General features: G+C 35.1%; 1 protein-coding gene across 9 annotated transcripts in view; it reads right to left on the bottom strand.

Annotated features, from left to right (window-relative positions):
- Positions 1-20394, bottom strand: part of OSBPL8 (oxysterol binding protein like 8) — a 152414-nt gene that overhangs the window by 96394 nt on the left and 35626 nt on the right. For 8 of the 9 annotated variants that reach the window (XM_042947223.1, XM_042947214.1, XM_042947220.1 and 5 more), the window contains exon 2: positions 6417-6525. Coding sequence is in view for 5 of the 9 variants with exons in the window: in XM_042947214.1 (XP_042803148.1) it covers positions 6417-6458 (42 nt within the window). In the remaining 4 variants the exon portion in view is untranslated. Of the gene's footprint in view, positions 1-2772; positions 2853-6416; positions 6526-20394 lie in introns of all 9 variants that reach the window. The other variant, XM_042947218.1, reaches the window with a different exon arrangement.

The following is a 20394-nucleotide window of genomic DNA, read 5'->3' on the forward strand; positions in this document are numbered from 1 at the left end:
ATGCACTAGCAGGCTTGCGCTCTCTCTTCCTCTCTAAATAAATAAAAACTTAAAAAGAGAAAGATGTAGATCATGTCTTAATGCTAGGTACAATTTTCAAATAGTCAAAGTTTAACTTGGTCACCACTCCCTCATTCCTGAAGGCCCTATCATTTCTTCTTCCTACCCTGTTCCCAACCCCCGTCACCTTCTGGATCCCTCTTTTCCTATCAGGTAACAGTCAATTATTCTTCTTTAAAGTGCTAGTTCCTAAAGGTTTAATTGAGGAATTCTCAAACCTTTGGGTCTCCAGATCCCTTCACTCTCCTAGAAATTACTAAAGACTCCAAAGACCTGTTGTTTATGTAGATTATACCTACTGATATTTGCCCTATTATAAATTAATACGAGAAATTCACCATCTCAGCCAAGTGATGAAACTAACATCAGAAATGACAAGTCAGGTTGACAGTATATACCCTTGACAATGATGTGATGAAATGGCATTTTACCTTTGAGGTCTCTTCCCCCAAACCCATAAGGACCAGTTTAATTAGAGAAAAACAGACAAATCTCAATTGAAGGACACCATGCAAAATATCTATACCAGTACTCCTGAAAATTGTCAAGGTCATCACAAACAAGGAAATCATAGCCAAGAGGACCCTGAGCAGACATGACTACTAAATATTATGTGTTATTCCAGATGGGTTCCTGGAACAGAAAAGGACACTAGGTAAAAAACTAAGGAAATCTAAATCAAGTATGGACTTTAATTAATAATGTATCAATCTAGATTCATTAATTATATCAAATGTACAATAAATGGGTTAATAATAGAGGAAATTGGGTACAAAGTACATAGGGACTACAATTTTTCTGTATGCCTAAAGCTATTCTAAAAAATAAAGTTTATTTTAAAAAAACTGGTTAAGAAAAGAATTAAACTAAGAAAACCTGAAGACTAAGAATACACAAGCACAAACTCCATTTCACTAGCCAGCAGATTATGACCTCATCACCTCACATAGTCTCTGGAAAAGTACACCATATACTCATGACAGAATGAGAAAAAGGGCAAATAAAATGAAATACCATTGTATTACTCAAAAAATTATTCTAATATCACAAACTTTCTGAAAGGGTCTTGAGGAGTTTCATAGTCATGTAAACATACTTGGACAAGTTCTCCAAACATAAAGGAAATACAAAAGATTGCTGGGTTAGAATTCTGCTAATGTACTGTGTAGATCACTGTTTATTTTTCTTTTTCAAAGATAACTCTTTCTCTGACTCCCATTAGAGTTTATTACAGTTCCATTATATCTGCAAATTTTTCACATTATATTATTCAAGCTTCTAATAAGTACAAGAATATTTAGCAAATAAAAAAGAAGATATAATAAGATTCTAAGTATTCATACAATAAGAAATAACTAAGTGAGGGGCACCTGGGTGGCTCAGTTGTTAAGCATCTGACTTTGGCTCAGGTCATGATCTTGTGGTGAGTTAGAGCCTCACATCGGGCTCTGTGCTGACAGCTGAGAGCCTAGAGCCTGCTTTGGATTCTGTGTCTCCCTCTCTCTGCCCCTCCCCCATGCATACTCTGTTTCTCAAAAATGAATAAATGTTAAAAAAAAAAAAAAAAGAAAGAAAGAAAGAAAGAAAGAAAGAAAGAAAGAAAAAAAAATAACTGAGTCATATTTTCCCCACTCAGGAAGTTCAAACATTACAAATATTTAAGTACTAATTTGTAACTTTCATAAGTTAAAGAAGATAATAAAGCATAAAGTATACTTATCAAATTGTTTTATCCTTTTAAAAACTGTCTCCCTTAAGAAGTTTCAATAAAGTTGTAAAATGGCAAAAAGATTCATAGTCTAGAAGACAAAATACCTAACAAAATATAGGTTGGCTAGTTTGTTTGCTTGAAAAGTATGGACTAGGAGCGCCTGGGTGGGTCAGTCACTAAGCCTCAGAATTTAGCTCAGGTCATGATCTCACTGTTCAGGAGTTCAAGCCCCACGTGGAGCGCTGTAGGGCGCGGAGCCTGCTTCTGAGTCTGTGTGTGTGTGTGTGTGTGTGTGTGTGTGTGTCTCTGCCCTTCCCCCACTCACACTCTGTCTCTCTGCCCTTCCCCTACTCACTCTCTCTCAAAAGTAAGCATTAAAAAAAAATTAATCAAAAAAAAAAAAGTACGGACGAGTCACAGTTATTCTCTCGAGCCCCCATTTTTGTAAACCAGTTAGGATATTAATTTATACCTTAGTGAATTAACATATCTAGGCAATGATCATCAATGGCTGCTATTAATACAAGAAGAATGACTAACATCATATGCTTCCTGATGGTAACACACAATACCCTTAATGTATTCTTGTCAAAAAAAAAAAAAAAAATTTAACCTGAATTTGAGGAAGCCGTTCATTCTAATGACCAATTTGCAACAAACATAAGAGACTGATGAACACATGAAATAATCACCATGGGGAAATCCACATTGTGGGAAATTTAACAAGACAAACTACCTTATTTATGTATTTCAATAAGTTGAAAAGGAAAAGTTAAAAAGAGATGCAAGGGAAACTTAAAAGATTAAAAAAATCTCAGTGACTTATCAACCAAGTCCAACATAAAAATTATAAAAAAATATTTAGGAGACAATCAGGAAAGTTTAAGCATCGATTAGTTATGTGACTAAAGAATTACTCATTTTTAGGATTCTAATGTTGTTTATGGTTAAAGTTTAAAGAAAAGTCTTTAGATTTTATAGATACATACTGAAATACTTACAAATAAAATGATTTGTCCATAATTTGCTCCAAAAAAAATATGGAGTGGGAAGGTGGGACTATAGATGAAACAAGACTGACCTGAAATAATAATTGTTGAAGTGATGGGTACATGAGGATTCATTATATTAGTCCATCCTTTTCTAAATATATTTGAAATTTTCTATAATAAAAAGTTCAAGATAACACCATTCATGAATGTGTAATTAAAATACAAATTCTTATACTTAGCGAGCAGCTATTGGAAAGAGACAGAGCTGTATTAGTATGAGAGAGAATGAGTACGTACATGACCAACTGGTGACTAAAATTTCTAGTTATTTTATTACTTCATAGAAGAAGATCTCTGGCCAACTAATCTTTGACAAAGCAGGAAGGAACATCCAGTGGGGGGTAAAAAAACAGTCTCTTCAGCAAATGGTATTGAGAAAACTGTGCATCAACATGCAGAAGAATGAACCTGGACCACTTTCTTACACCATACACAAAAATAAACTCAAAATGAATGAAAGACCTAAATGTAAGACAGAAAACCATAAAAATCCTAGAGGAGAAAACAGGCAACCACCTCTTTGACCTTGGCTGCAGCAACTTCTTATATGACGTATATCCGGAGGCAAGGGATGAATGAAGCAAAAGCAAAAGCAAAAATGAACTACTGGGACCTCATCAAGATAAAAGTCTTCTGCACAGCAAAGGAAACAATCAGCAAAACTAAAAGGCAACCAACAGAATGGGAGAAGATATTTGCAAATGACGTATCAGATAAAGGCTTAGTATCCAAAATCTATAAAGGACTGAACAAACCCAACACTCAAAAACAAATAATCCAGTGAAGAAATGGGCAAAAGACATAAATAGACACTTTTCCAAAGAAGACATCCAGATGGCTAGCAGACACATGCAAAGGTGCTCAACATCACTCATCATCAGGGAAATACAAATTAAAACCACAATGAGATACCACTCACACCTGTCAGAATGGCTAAATTAACAACTTGGGCAACAGATGTTGGCAAGGATGTGGAGAAAGGGGAATGCTTTTGCCCTAATGGGAATGCAAACTGGTGCAGCTATTCTGGAGAACAGTATGGAGGTTCCTAAAAAAATTAAAATCAGAGCTACCCAAGGCCCAGCAATTGCACTACTAGGTATTTATCCAATGGATTAAAAAAAAAAAATGCTGATTCGAAGAGGCACATGTACCCCAATGTTTAGAGCAGCACTATCGACAATAGCCAAAGTAAGGAAAGAGCCCAAATGTCCACCAGCTGATGAATGGATAAAGAAGATGTGGTGTATATATATACAATGGAGTATATTACTCGGCAATCAAAAAGAATGAAATCTTGCCATTTGCATCAACGTGGATGGCACTAAAGTGTATTATGCTAAGCAAAATCAGTCAGAGAAAGACAAATACAGGATTTCACTCATATGTGGAATTTAAGAAACAAAACAGATGAACATAGGGGAAGGGAAGCAAAACCAAGAAAAACAGAGGGAGGCAAACCATAGAGTCTCTTATACAGAGAACAAACTGAGGGTTGCTGGAGGGGTGTTGGATGTGGAGGTGGGATAGATGATGGCCATTAAGGAGGGCACTTGTTGGGATGAGCACTGGGTGTTATATGTAAGTGATGAATCACTAAATTCTAGTCCTGAAGTCATTATTACACTATATGCCAACTGGGATTTAAATAAAATTTTAAAAATTAAAAAAAAAGAGTTTACTAATATTTTAAAAACCAGTGCATGCAATTTTTAAGAACACTACTAACTCATACTGACACGCTGCTCATATTTTCAAAGAACTTTCCGGTTTCACTAGATCATACTGCCCCTATCAAGTAGTCAGAATGAGTATGCCTGCCTATATATTTTTCTATTGTAGTAGAATATTTGCCTCAACATTTTAGGAAGAAAAACTGAGATTCTGAGAAAGTATAAAGCCAAAATTACCGAATAGCCTAGGCTTTTTTCAATGTTTTATTGCCTCTCCTGCCTTGTATTTACCTTTTTGGAGAGAAGGGTTAATATAGCTAGTTATATCAACAGTAGTAGCTTTTATTTATTGGATATTTATAATGTCTCTGACTTTGTAATAGGCACTTTATAGATATCTTATCTCAATTACAACTTAAAACAACTCTAGAAGGTAGATATTACTATCACCTTTATATAATAGATGAAAAAACTGAAAACCTGGAGAATTTAATTAATTACCCAAGTTATACAACTAAGCAAACGAGGTTAGATTTTAACATGCAGCTAAATGTCTACAGAGCCCATGTTCTTATCCACTTCTCCTAGATCTAATCAGTAACCAGCTTAGGCTGTGCAGTTCAAAGGTGATATTTTATAAATAGGTAATTCAAAAGTAACTCTCAAGATTAGTTTCAAAAACAGAATATTTCAGTAGTTTACAATGAAATTATTGGTAGTATTCTCCCTAAAATAAGCTACAATATTTCACAGAAGCTTAATGAAGACAAAGAAAATTGTCTCATTGCTTTTTAAATATCTTGCCCAAACCTCTCAGTATCAACAGGAATTAGATTAAAAATGAATAAAACTTTATTAATACAGCACCAGTGTTCAGTAAAGAATTTAATACTACCTGTTTAGATATTAGTTTAAAAGATAACAAATTTAAAGCAATTCTATTCAGAAAGACAGGTACGGAGTCAACACATTAGTGGAAAGTACTCAGAGACACCTCTTAAGCTGTGAGCTCTTAGAGAAGATAATTAACCTCCAGTTTAGAGCCCATTTCTCTATCTATAAAAGTAAGGATAAACAAATACCTACCTTTAATGGCTGTTGTGAGGACAGTCTGACAAGGTATACACTTAGAGAATAGCAACTGTTGTTACTACTGGCATTTTTATTATCACTAAGAGATTAAAAATATTTCAGCTAAAAGAAGTTAAGAAAGCCCATTAGTTTTAAATAAAATATTTATGGCAGAGTAAACATGTTCTAAGAGAAGGCTTTAATCTTAACTTTTTGCTGAAATCAGAGCGAAAATAAAATAAGCTACCATCAGTTTTCCTTTTATAATCACTGTGATAATAACCTTCATAAAACAAATTACTTCCAGGTCCATTTTATTTTCTATTAACAAATTATTTTAAAGTTTAACTTTTTTTGACCCTTTAAGAAACTAAAACAAGTTTAAACCAGAAATCCAAAAAAGGCTGGGAACAAAGTAACACAAGTAAACAAAAGTGCATTTTGCTATCAATCATTAGACTATTCTTACATTTGAGCCTGAACGAAGGACATTCACTAAATTAAAATTTATAAACATCTCAATATAATAGTGGCTTTCAATTCCACAGCAATATGAAACACACAAAAATCGGCCTCTGCATTAACCCAAAGAACCTACCATCCCAAGGGCTGGAACCAAGTCAATATAAGTAAGCAGAGAAAGATATAGGACAGAAATATCAGAAAACTGGGTTATGCTTCAATAAGTTTTAAAATATGTCATTTTCATATGAGCATAGGAGTTAAAGTGTTACTTTAAAATTCTTTTAAGTTTGTTTTAAATACATTTTTAAAATAAAACGATGGCTTGTATCAAACACTTTACAGCTAGATGATAGTACCTTATTATGCTGTATTTGAACCACTCACCAAAGTTTGATCAGGTTCTCCATCAGCCAAACCTGCATCCATAGTGAAAGAAGGTAAGTTTACGCTTCTCTTTCCATTAATCTTTAGCCATCCTGTAAATATGGAAATCCTAGAAGAAAAAAATTACATGTATTAGGACTAGTATAAAACTGTGATAAATGAGAAAAAAGAAGGATTAAGTATTTTAGGAGAGAGAAATTACTTTAGGCTGAGGTAATTGGGAAATCCAATAATGGGAAAAACAGATTTTGACATGGGCCTTGAAGAATAGTGAAGGTTCAGAGAAAAATGGAAGAAGGACAGACAATATTCCAAGTGAAGAGGCATAGCAAGAGCAAGGTTACAGGCAGGAGACTGTTCAATGTTTAAAAAGATGTTTAAATCTACTTTACAATTAAGGAAATAAAATGTTCTTTTTTCATGATTATATTGGCAAAAACTTTTAAAAAGTGTGCTAATATCCAACACTGACAAGAATGTAGGAAAACAGGTATTCTCATACTTGTGTGAGAAGAATATAAATCATAACAATTTTTAGAAAGATAATTTAAAATATGTACACTTTAATCCAGTAATTTAGAGTCTAATAATTATGCCATATGTACTTGTTTATATAAATGCACAAAGATATATAAATACATCCAACAAAGTAACAGATATGATGGGAAGAACTGGAACAACCTTAATGTCAATCATTAGGAGTTTGCTTAAATTATACTATATACATACAATGGAACATCATGCCAGCAACTTCTAAAAATGAAGAAGGTGTTTTTACATACTCTTTATGTATTTACTTCATATAAACTAGAGAGAAGGCCACATTAGGTGGAAAAGGCAAATTACAGAACATTATTGATAAAATACTCTGCATTTTCCCAATTTTACAATGAATATGTATTACTTCATAGTTATTTTTATTTTGAAAGTCTTACAAGCACGTCTTTATCACAAGTCTTTTTCTTCCGAACTTTGTAAACAAAACCTCCAAGTTGAAGTCTTTTTTTTTTAATGTGCATTTATTTTGAGAGAGAGAGCAAGCACAAATGGGAGAGGGGTAGAGAGGGAGAGAGAGAATCCCAAGCAGACACCATGCTGTCAGTGTAAAGCCTGATGCGGGGCTCAGATCTCACCAAATGCGAGATCATAACCTGAGCCAAAATCAAGAGTCAAGATGCTCAACCGATTGGGCTACCCGTGTGCCCCCAAGCTGAACTCTTATCATATAAAACTACATATATTCAAAAGCCTCTAATAAACTCTCTAATAATTCTTCCTTAAAAGAGCTAATGAAACCAAAATCAACAAGTCAGCAGAATTCTAGTCATTTCTTGAAGTTCTAAAATCATTTTGTTTCTGCAAGTATAAAATAGCTTGACTGAAGTGTAAATGCTGGTGAAAATACTTCTTAACTGGGATTTGGAGGGCTGTCATTTGGTTTCTCTCATATAAACAATACAATTAGCCCAAGCTAAGTGAACTTGCAGTTTATAAACCTTAAGTATACTTCCCCACTATATGTATTACAATGCACCGTAATTATTTATTCTCACGATCTAATTCTCTTCAGGGACAAAGACTGCATTTTACTGATCTGTCTACCCAGTGCTGGTTCATGGTAGACATTTCATAAACATTTGTTGCACTAAACTGTCACTTCAATTACCTATATGAATAAAAAATAATCCAAAACAGATGATACAAAAATTATTTATGTCTATGTGATGCACACTATAATTCATGTTTGAATACTGACACACATATTCTAGAAATTGGCAATATTAAAAACAAAACGATAAGACACCCACTGGAAGCTTCAACTTCAAAAATATTTTACTGGGGAGCCAGGGTGGCCCAGTCAGTTAAGTGTCCAACTTCGGATCAGGTAATGATCTCACGGTTCATGGGTTTGAGCCTGCATCAGGCTCTGTGCTGACAGCTCAGAGCCCACAGCCTGCTTTGGATTCTGTGTCTCCCTCTCTCTCTCTGACCCTCCCCTGCTCATGCTCTGTCTGTTCTGTCTCTCTCTCTCTCAAAAATAAGTAAATATAAAATTTTTTTTAAACTTTACCAATTTTTTCATCTTATCCATTCCATTCTAAGGATTCCTTTATTACTAGACATTATATTAGGCACTTAAAATGCATCAATGAAGGAGTTCCCCTCTACTTGGTAGATGGGATACTGCCTGATTCATAAATCATTTAATAAAGCCAATTAGATCTATAAAATAAAATTAAAATAGAGATGCCCAGGTGGCTTAGTCAGTTGAGCATCCGACTTCAGCTCAGGTCATGATCTCACAGTTCGTGAGTTCAAATCCCACATCAAGTTTTGCACTTATACTGCAGAGCCTGCTTTGGATTCTCTGTCTCCCTCTCTCTCTCTGCCCCTCCCCCACACTCTCTCTCAAACATATATATTTTTAAAAATTATGTAAAATAAAAATACATCAATAAACAAAACAAAGCCCTACTCTCATGGAGCTTATATACTAGGAGACAAAACAATAAATACAATAAATTAGAAGTTATATGTTAGAAAGTGATGCTATGAGGACAGGCTTGGTGGCTCAGTCAGCCAAGCATCCAACTCTTGATTTTGGCTCAGGTCATGATCTCACGATTGTGAGATCAAGCCCTGCATCAGGCTCCAAGCTGGGTGTGGAGTCTGCCTGGGATTCATATTCTCTCTTTCTCTCTTTCTCTCTCTCTCTCTCTCTCTCTCTCCTTCTGCCCCTGCCCTTCTCTGGCGCTCTCTCTCTCTCTCTCTCTCTCTCTCTCTCTCACACACACACACACACACACACACACACACACACAAAGCACACACATGCGCGCGCACGCTCTCTCCCTCTCTCCCTCAAAAAAAAAAAAAAAAAAGGGTGATACTAGGAGAAAAAAATAAAGCAGGCTAAGAAAAACCAGGGAGGAAAGGGTTACAATTTTAAGTCAGATATTTATGGAAGGTTTCATTGAAAAGATGACATTTGACCGAAGATTTGAAGTAGGGAGGAAAATAGCCACGTAGATATCTGAAAAAGAGTTTTCAGGTCAGAGGAAATAGCCAGTGTAAATGTTGTAAGTGACTAACTTGTAAGTCTGAGGAAAAGCAAGAAAACCATGTGGCTAGAACAATGTGAGCAAAGGGAATAAAGAGCAGCAAGAGATATGATCACAGAGGTAAGGCCTGAAGGACTCAAAAGATGGCCATCAGACAAGAAGAAGACAGATGGGAGAGCAAGGTTTTTTTTCTTTGGGGGAATTTGGGAGGGGGTAAACAGGTGTTTGGTTTGGGGCATGTTAAGTTTGAGAGGTCTATTTGATATTCAAGTGGGTATGTTGAGCAAGCAGTTGGAAAAAATATAGCACCGTGAAGATTCAGATAGCAAAATGAGGGGCAAAGTTTTTGAACACGTTTAGTTTTTAAAGACATGAATGTATTCTTGGTATCAGGTATGTGATAAATGTTTGTTAGCCTGTGAATAGCATATAGATACTATACTTCTCAAATGACTTTTTTAAACCAGTATTTGGTTTTGCAGTAAGTTTATAATGAGGAGATTTGATTCCATGAGGAGTATTTTATACTTTAGCAATAGGCAGCTCTCGAAAGCTTCATGAAAACAAAACAGTAACAAAACCATACATGACAAGGAATATGTAAAACAGAAGTCACAAAATGTAAGGCAACTGGCTGTGGTTTTGGTTCTTCTTTCCAAACCAGTATTTCAAAATGTATACATAACAATGGAGTTTTAAGACTAGTCCTAACACTATGGAAAATGTGGCAACACTGAGGAATGACTGATTACAGCTGAGCAGCAGCCAACTACTCGACACAGGTAAACATTCTCCAGTTTGCACCCACCTCTCACACAATATTTGCATCTCTACTTTTCATTGCTTCCCTCATTTTTTGCTACCTGCCTAGGTTCTGTAAGTGCTTGAGTTCTGACCACTCATTTAAGGTAACCTGTACAGAATCTTTGCTAAAACAAAGAAACACATTCAATAACATACACAACTGCTTTCAGTAGAGCAATTTTGTAAGCTCCCATTTTGGATTTCTTCTATCAGCCACCATCCTTTCTGTGACTAAGTTTTCTACCTATGCTTTCTGAGCTATCCCTTCTAGTACCTAATGATAGTAAAAGCCTTTACTTATATATCAAGAACTTGTCCTGTCAGTCCTTCTGCTTGTCCCTAATGCTCAAACCCCACTGATTGTTAAAAAGGCCTTTCTCAGTCCTACCTCCCTAAAAGCTACCCTCCTCTATTTTACCTCCATTGGAAATTTTCTTAAATATTCATGCTTCATTTCCTCTATTTCGTTCCCCTGACTTCATGCCTACATGTATTATGTTGGTTCTACACCTAGGTTAATCTGAAGCACAGATGTATGTGCATATATGTGTGTGTTGTATGTATAGCTTTTGATAATTTTAATTAATGTTTTCTTGACTTTATCCCAATTTATGATTAAAACAAATACTATGCCTTCCTTGACCATCACTGCCTGGAAATATGGATTTCCTGCCAATATAATTTTCACTTAACTGTACCTTCCCATGCTATATTAAACAAAAGGGCAACAATGGACATCCTTGTCTTATTGCTGATCTTAGGGGGAAAGCTTTCAGCTTTTCACCACCAAACAAGATGTTAGCTGTGGGCTTGTCATATATGGCCTTTATTATACTGAGGTACATTCCCTCTATATCTGCATGTTGAGATTAAACGGATGCTGAACTTTGTCAAACACTTTTTCTGCATCTATGGAAATGACCATATGATTTGTATACTGGAGTTTATTAATATGGTATATCACAGTGACTGATTTGTAGATGTTAAACCATTCTTGCAGCCCTAGAATAAACCCACTTGATGATAGTGTATGATCCTTGTGATGTATTATTTCAGTTTGCTAATATTTTTTTGAGGATTTTTGCATCTATGTTCATCAGGGATATTGGCCTGTAATTTTTTCTTGTGGCATCTTTGTCTGGTTTTGGTATCAGGGCAATGCTGGCCATATAAAATGAATTTGGGGAAGAGTCCTCTCCTATACTTTGGAAGAGTTTGAGAAGGATTGATATTAACTCTTCTTTGAATGTTTGGTAGAATATACAAGTGAAAAAAAAAAAAAAAAGAGGTTAGAGTGGGAGAGAGCCAAAGCATAAGAGACTGTTAAAAACTGAGAACAAACTGAGGGTTGATGGGGGGTGGGAGGGAGGGCAGGGTGGGTGATGGGTATTGAGGAGGGCACCTTTTGGGATGAGCACTGGGTGTTGTATGGAAACCAATTTGACAGTAAATTTCATATATTAAAAAATAAAAAAAATAAAAAAAAAAAAAGAATATACAAGTGAAGCCATCTGATCTTGGACTTTTGTTGGTAGGAAGTTTTTAAATCACTAATTTGATCTCTTTACTAGCAACTGATCTGTTCAGATATTCTATTTCATGAGGATTTAGTCTTGGTAGCTTGTATATTTTTAGAAATGTATTCATTTTTTTTTCTAGATCGTCCAATTTGTTGGCATATAATTATAATTGTTCCTGGTAGTCTCTTACAATCCTTTGTATTTCTGTGGTGTCAGTTGTAATTTCTCCTCTTTCATTTCTAATTTTATTTGAGTCCTTTTTTTTCTTAGTAAGTTTAGCTAAAGGCTTGCCAATTTTGTTGATCTTTTCAAAGATGCAGCTCTTAGTTTCAATGATCTTTTCTACTGTCTTTTTAGTCTCCATTTCATTATTTCTGCCCTAATCTGTTAGTTCCTTCCTTCTACTAGTTTTGGGCTTACTTTGTTCTTTTTCTGTTTCCGTAAGTGTAAAGTTAGGTTGTTTATATGAGATTTTTTCTTATTTCTTCAGTGAGGCGTTTATCACTATGAACTTCTCTCTTGGAATGACTTGCTGCATCCCACAAATTTTGGTATATTTCTGTTTCTCTTAGGTATTTTTTAATTAAAAATTTTTTTTAAATATTTATTTTAGAGAGAGAGAGAGAGAGAAAGTTCAAGTGGGGGAGGGGCAGAGAGAGAGAGGGAGACACAGAATCCGAAGCAGGCTCCAGGCTCCCAGCTGTCAGCATAGAGCCTCACATGGGGCTCGAACTCATGAACCATGAGATCATGACCTGAGCCAAAGTTGGACGCTCAACCAACTGAGCCACGCAGGCGCCCCTTGAGGTATTTTTTAAAATTTCTCCTTGACTCAAATGGTCAGTCAGTAGCATGTTGTTTAATCTCCACATATTTGTAAATTTTCCAGTTTTCTTCATGTAAATAATTTCTGGTTTCTAACCACTGTGGTAAAAATAATGCTTGATATGATTTCAATACTCTTAAATTGATTAAGACTTATTTTATAGCCTAACATATGATTGATTTTGGAGAATGTTCCATGCGTACTTGAGAAGAATGTGCATTCTGTTGCTTTTGGATGGAATGTTCTATATGTCTACTAATTCCATCTGGTCTAAAATGTTTAAGGGCAATGTTTTCCTATTGATTTTCTGTCTGGATCATCCATCCATTGATATTGGAGTATTAAAGTCCCTTATTATCGTATTGCTGTCTACTTCTCTTTAGGTCTTGTTAATAGTTGCCTTTTACATACTTAAGTGCTCTCATGTTGGTGTATAAATATTCATAAATGTTACATCCTCCTGTTGGATTGATCCCTTTATTATATAATACTCATCTTTGTCTTATTACACTTTTTGTTTTAAAGTCTATTTTGTCTGATATAAGTATAGCTACTCCAGTTTTTAGTTTCCATTCGCATGGAATACCTTTTTCCATCCCTTCCCTTTCAGACTCTGTGCGTCCTAACATCTAAAGTGAGTCTCTTACGGCAGCATGCAGATCGGTCTTGTATTTTGTTCTTTTTTTTTTTTTTTTTTTTTAATCTATTCAGCCACTCTCCAATCTTTGGAGAATTTAATCCAGTTACATTTAAAATAATCACTTTTTTAATTTTTAAAAAATAATTACTACCATTTTGTTAATGGTTTTCTGACTATTTTCATAATTCCTCTCTGTTCCTCTCTTCTCTTACTCTTCCTTTGTGGTTTGGTAACTTTGTTTTAATGGTATGCTTATATTCTTTTCATTTTTTGTGCATTTACTATCATTTTTTGCTTTGTGGTTATCATGAGGCTTACATATAACAACTTCTAACTACAGCAGTCTATTTTAAGTTGATAAGTTTGATCCAATTGTAAAGCTTAACATTTTTATACTCTTCCACAACCCTACCCCCCAAATTTAAAATTTAAAACCATGAGACTGGATGATATCTCCTGGGAATCTGTGCAGACAGAAAAAAGGACCAAGGTCAGATCTCTGAGGTACTTCAATATTAAAGGATCAATATTTATAGAATGAATCCCATTTTAATTTGCAGAACTACTCATATAGTTTATGTAAAGACTGAATTAACTAATATAAAAGGCAAAGAAGATACACACACACACACACACACACACACATAGTAAAAGTCAAATCATAACATGACTTTTTAAAAAGTCGGGGGGGGGCACCTGAGTGGCTCAGTTAGTTAAGCGTCCGACTTTGGCACAGGTCATGATCTGGCCGTTCAGAGTTTGAGCCCTGTGTTAGGCTCTGTGTTGACAGCTCAGAGCCTAGCCTGTTTCAGATTCTGTGTCTCCCTCTTTCTCTCTGCCCCTCCTCCATTCACTCTGTCTCTCTCTTTCTCTAAAATAAGAATAAACATTAAAAAAAAAATCTAAGGAATTAGGAAGCAGGAAAAGAAAGATAAAATTAAGGATAAGTGCCCTAAATTCCTTACCTTTGATAACAAGAAGTTGAGATAAGAGACACTGCTAATAAGTCAAGAAACAAGTTTTTAGTATTTTCTTTCAAGCCAAAGATCACAACTAAAAATATAAAACAAAAATCCTAGAGGAAAGGTTGACTGACTAGTGGCCTAAAGTATAAGCACAATAATTTTCCCATCGTTCAGAGGTGAAAGTCAAAAGATGTTTAAGTGATAATAAGTCTAAGAATTACAAAGTTTAGTTTTTTAAGTTAAAATGGTAATTAAACACAAATTTAATGGCAGGAGGCCCTAGGGAATAGGTTGAGAAGAAAGGCAATCTCTCCTGACACTTAAAAAAATTTTTCAACACTGTATGTTACTACTATAATCAAAAAGAAAGTCTAATAATTTTTTTTGCAGAAGAGTACAATATATCAAAATCCTGAAGGCTCCTTTCTCCAAATTGCCAGGCTAGAGCTAGGCCTGCATCCAAATTTAAACATAATTACTAGCTAAATTCAAAGTTTAAAGAAGACTTTGTTCTCTCTTTTGTTCTTTTTGTTATCAGTACTTTAGATGTTGTTTGGAAACCTGGTGCCTCGTTGTCTACACTTAAACTAAAAAAGTTCCTAGAAAAGGTAATTTTTATAATAATTCTTCTCTATTTTGGGCTTAAATTGCTATTTCAGTCACAGAAAAAAGGAATGATCAGCCACTAAGCAAAGCTAACATCTTTAACACATGTCATTTAATAGTAACAACCTTCTGATGCTATAATGAATGATGGCTGCTTCTGAAGGCATTGACAGGTTGTGTACGACTGGTACGATCTCATAGGATGCCCCAAGGTTTTTGTTTTGTTAAAAATGTAGCAAAAACAAAAATTCTCAAAAGCAAGAATGCTTATCAATGAACACACCATACTTCCAAAGAATAACACACCGAAAAGTAGGATTGGATTCAAGAATTTTAATTTCACTCACTGCCAATTTGGCAATAATAGGTTGCAAATAAAAACAATTTGGTTTGGGGTGCCTGGGTACCTCCATCAGTTAAGCCTCTGGCTCTGGATTTCGGCTCAGGTCATGATCTCAGCGTTCCTGAGATGGAGCTCAGTGTTGGGCTTTGTGCTGACAGCGTGGAGCCTGTCTGGGATTCCCTGTCTCTCTCCGCCCCTCCCCTGTTCTCACTCTTTCAAAAAACAAAACAAAACAGAAAAACATTTTGGTTTAGTTAGTCTGAACTAATCTACAGTATTTACACTAAGTCAAATCCTTAAGGTAAGCCTAATATGAGAAATTCATTACATAAATGTGATAGTTCCCAAAAGGCACGCCAGCACCAACATCCTATTCATAAGTACTTTGACAAGGATGCCTGGCTGGCTCAATCAGAAGAGCATGAGACTCTTGGCCTGCGGGTTGTGAGTCCAAGCTTCACATGGGGAATAGAAATTATTAAATAAAACTTAAAAAAAAAAGCACTTTGACAAGAAATAAAAATCATGTAAGTGAATTGCTCAATTAGAGCAGTCTGATATATCCAAATGGCTTTCATCTAAATTATTGCAAGATAATGTAATATATACATTTCTTACAGTGTAATAATATTTTGGCACCTATGAATTATGTTAAAATTCCTTCCCCTCTAAACGTAACAAGAACAACAATGATGATGATGAAATACACAATATATAGAGTTCAGCCAAAACAATACCATTAGCAATTTGCCCAGAGGAAAACCAACAGCGTTGGACTAAGTTCAATGAAAAACAGAAAATCACTACTACCAAATTTCTAGCAAGTTACGAACCAAATTCTATTTCCCAATTTCTCTAGACCAACCATTAATATACCAACCATTAATATAATTCATAAAACTTATGGCTTATAAGCCTTTACTTATGTTGCTTCATGATCAATTATATGCCCTTTGTAGGGCTCAAAATACATTCATCAAATATTTATTTACTTCTTGTCACGTAGAGACACTATTCTGGATTCTCGACATATATAGAACAATAATCATCATTCCTGTCCTAGCTGAAAGAAAGCAAAATAAACTGACTAGTACGCTACAACATAATGAGCGTATGACAAAGCTACATGCATGATGTTACCTATAAAAATACATAAGGATATTAAACTCAGACTTTTGGAGGCAGTAGAGTAAGAATACAAAAAGCAAAAACAAAACAAAACACTTTGCAAAGCCTTTTTATATTAAATAAAACAAATTAACTACCAGAAATAGAATACATAAATAATCCTAACTAGAATTAATTAATGCAAAATCTTTTATAAATCTTATAATCTAATGGCTTTTTTAATTTATGCAGACTATTTTGAACTTAAGTTTTCATTTTTTTTTTTTTTTGAGATTCATCTATTTGGCTTTGGACTTAGTGACAAACAAAACTAGTTTACATCATCTCCCAATCTATACTTAATTCTACAAAAACAAACAAAAAAGAACTGAAGTAATCTCAAATAAATTACTATACAGTTTACAATCCGCTTAAAAAAAATACATGTGGGAAAGGAATATATCAGAAATGTAACTGCCTAGTTTAAAAATAAATAAACTTTGGTTACAGCAAGACTCTATCACATATAAATCCCTGGACATTTTGCACAGTTGGATACAGGGAAGAACGTATGGATAGAGCTCGATACTTCCTTAAAAGTATCAAGCCAACCTGCAGAAAACTGCGTAAGATACCTTTTACTATACGTTCATACTTCCCTTTTAAAACTTCAAGAAAAAAACTATTCTGAAGTGAAATATCTAGTTTTATAGGTTTTAAAGGAAATAGCAAAATAGTACCCAGTAGCAACCAGACCCACCACCCAGTCTGTGATCTCCAGTATTTCTCATTAAAAGACACCAGGGCTTCCTGGAGAAATGGCATATTCTAGGTCTAAGACAACAAATGCACAAGGTGAGCCTAGAGTATCTTACATTCCAGTATCTTGCATATCCAAGCAAGAATGCTATGAAAGTCTACCAGAGTTATATAGTGAAGACTCAGGAGCCACCTCAAAAGGGCTCCCAATAGCCAAAGACAGGACCACTTTGCAGAGAAAACTTATACCTACATAAGACAGTATGAAAGTCAAGGGGCTAATTATCCGATTCATATAGGGTTCAAAAACAAGACAAACTAATGGCATAGAAATCTAGATAATGGTTTATCTTTGAAGAAGCTGTATGGGATAAAGATAAGGATGGGACAAGGAGGTTTCTGAGTGCTATCAATGTTCCATTTCTACGCTCTCTAGAATATGCTTCTGGAAATAATTATAATTTTAAAAATTTAGGTCTTAAAAACATTTTACGCTGATTATCTAATAGATAAAATTCTAATGATAAAGCTAAGTTATTAGTGTTTTATCAAATACTATGACAAATATTAAATATAAGTATTACCTACTTGTTGATGTATTCATTTATATTCTTCTATCATCTGGTACTTAAACTGTTTTCTAGTTTGTTTGTTTTTAATTTTAGAGGGAAAGAGCATGCAAGCAAGGCAGAGGGGCAGAGGGAGAGAGAGAATCTCAAGCAGGCTCCACACTCAGCAAGAGCCCAACAGGGGGCTCAATCCCACGACTCTGGGATCATGACCTGAGCTGAAATCAAGAGTTGGACACTTAACCCACTGAGCCACCCGTGCACCCCGAAACTTGAACTGTTTTAAGAATGGTAAATGATATCTAATTGTATATATATATAGCACAAAAAGGTTATTTTTTTCTGAAGCAGATGAATATGGTAAATTTCAAATATTTGGCTTCAAGAACCTAAAAAATCAAAATGACATACAAGGAGCTTGCTTATAAGTTTAATAAAGACCACTAACAAAAAAGTATCAGTTTCCCCTATTACTTACCTTCCACATACTGTTCTATAAAACATCTCCGAGACAACAACTCAAAACAAAAGGCTACAAGACCCAAAATATGGGTAATTTCATCATTTTGAAAAGCTTTGTGATAAACTACTTGGCATTAACAGATACTATAAATGTTTTCAAATGAATTAATGCACTTGAAAAATACATACTAATATCACACTAATTTTAAAAAAAGAACAGACAAGACCAAATGGATTCCACTTCTTCTCTATTACAGAGGTATTTCCTTCTCTTTGCACTCAAAGTGCTTCTAGTACATCTGCCTTCTTCATTTAGATCCAAAGCCCCATAAAGACAGTTTATACAGAGCGCATGGTAAGTGCCAAGCATTATACTACCCCCAGGAGAGCCAAAGTACACAAAATACACATGGTCCATGACCTCAAGGACTTTACATGAGGTTATGGAAAATTTCTCATAGAAAATGTTTTAAGTTGGGACCTAAAGCATTAGTGGCAGTTAGCTAAGTAAAGAATGGCAAGCAACACATTCTCACCAGAGAATATGCATAAGCCCTTAGGCAGGAGGCCACTCACATATTCTCCCATACTTCCAGTAATACAGTGCATAGTAAATATCTCACATTATTGATAATAATCTGATAGAGGAGCGGTGTGAGAAGATGGAAGGGGGCAACGTGTATTCTGAATTTGATAACTGACATTTAAACATGCTATTTAGTTAGACGTTTTAAGAAATGAAAATCAACTATTGGTTTGGGTCCATTCAGTAGCTATTTCTATTCGCCACAAGGTAATGTGGAAGAGAAGCAATTAGAGTGGGTAAAATTTTGATGTTTTTCCTTCTCCAGAACAAGAAAGTTGTCAAAAAAATAATGTGTGAGGCAAAAAGAGCTACATATTTCTTTCCATCACCTTATTCACTTGCCATTTTCTTCCTAAAAGCATTTCTTGTACTTTAAGAATCCAACAACAAGGTCCAAATCTCTCTTACACCTACTAAATCAGCACTTAAAATAGTGTGAATAACATCCTTAACTGTTTATAATACACACCGTGGGTTTTCACAGCGGCCAAATTCAATGCCTAATTATGCAAACATGCTGTGACTGTAAAGGAGTGTAAACAACAAGGCTAATGCTTCTGCCTACCAAAATGAGTTATTAAAAGTGGTGTGTGGCAGGGGGCATGTGGGTGGATCAGTTGGTTAAGTATCCAACTGTTGACTGTGGCTCAGGTCATGATCTCATGGTTGTGAGATCAAGCCCTCTGGCAGGGGCAAAGAGCCTACTAAGATTCTCTCTCTTCCTCTCCTTCTGCCAGTCTCCCCAGCTCACGTATGCGTGCACTCTCTCTGTCTCTAAATAAATAAATAAAGTGGTGTGGCAAATGTATTGAAACTGGAACCATCTGGTGAGAATGTAAAATGGTACAAATGCTGTCACAAAGAATATAGATGTTCCTCAAAGACATTAAAACTAGAATTACCAAAAAAAAAAAAAACAAAAAAAAAAACCTAGAATTACCACATAATCCAGCAATTCCATTTCTGTGTATAAACTCAAAAGAACTCTAAGCAGAGTCTTGAACAGGTACCTGCACACATCCATGTTCACAGCAACATTATTCACAACAGCTAAAATATGTAAGTGTCCACTGAAGAATGGTTAAGCAAAATTGGTATATACAGTGGCCTATTATTCAGACTTAAAAAAGAAGGAAATTCTGGTACATATTACAACATGCATGAACCATGAAGACATTATGCTAAATGAAATAAATCAGTCACAAAAAACCCACAAATACTGTAGGATTCCGCTTATATGAGTAGTCAAAATCATAGAGACAAAGAAGAAGGTAGGATGCCAGGAGCTGAGAGAAGGGGGAATACAGAGTTACTGTTTAATAGTATACAGTTTTCGGTTTTGCAAGATGAGTTGTTCTGGAGATGAATGGTGGTGACGGCTGCACAAGCACTGAACTATCATACACTTAAAATGGTTAAGACCAGGGACCCTGGTTGGCTCAGCCGGTAAAGCATGCAACTCTTGATCTCAGGGTTGTGAGTTCAAGCCCCATTCTGGGCACAGAGACTACTTAAAATACATACATACGTATAAACATATATATAATTTTTTTAAAAAATGGTTAAGACAGCAAATTTTAGATCATGTGTATTTTACCACAATTTTTCTTAATTTGGTGGGAAAAAGCAGTGTGATTCCTTTCTTCCTATTTAGAAATAACTTAATTAGAGATCAGATTCAAGACCTATCAACTTTCCTCAAAGATGACAGGTTTGACTGGTTCTATTT

Source organism: Panthera leo, chromosome B4 (assembly GCF_018350215.1).
Source record: "Panthera leo isolate Ple1 chromosome B4, P.leo_Ple1_pat1.1, whole genome shotgun sequence".
NCBI classification, from domain to species: Eukaryota; Metazoa; Chordata; class Mammalia; order Carnivora; family Felidae; genus Panthera; species Panthera leo.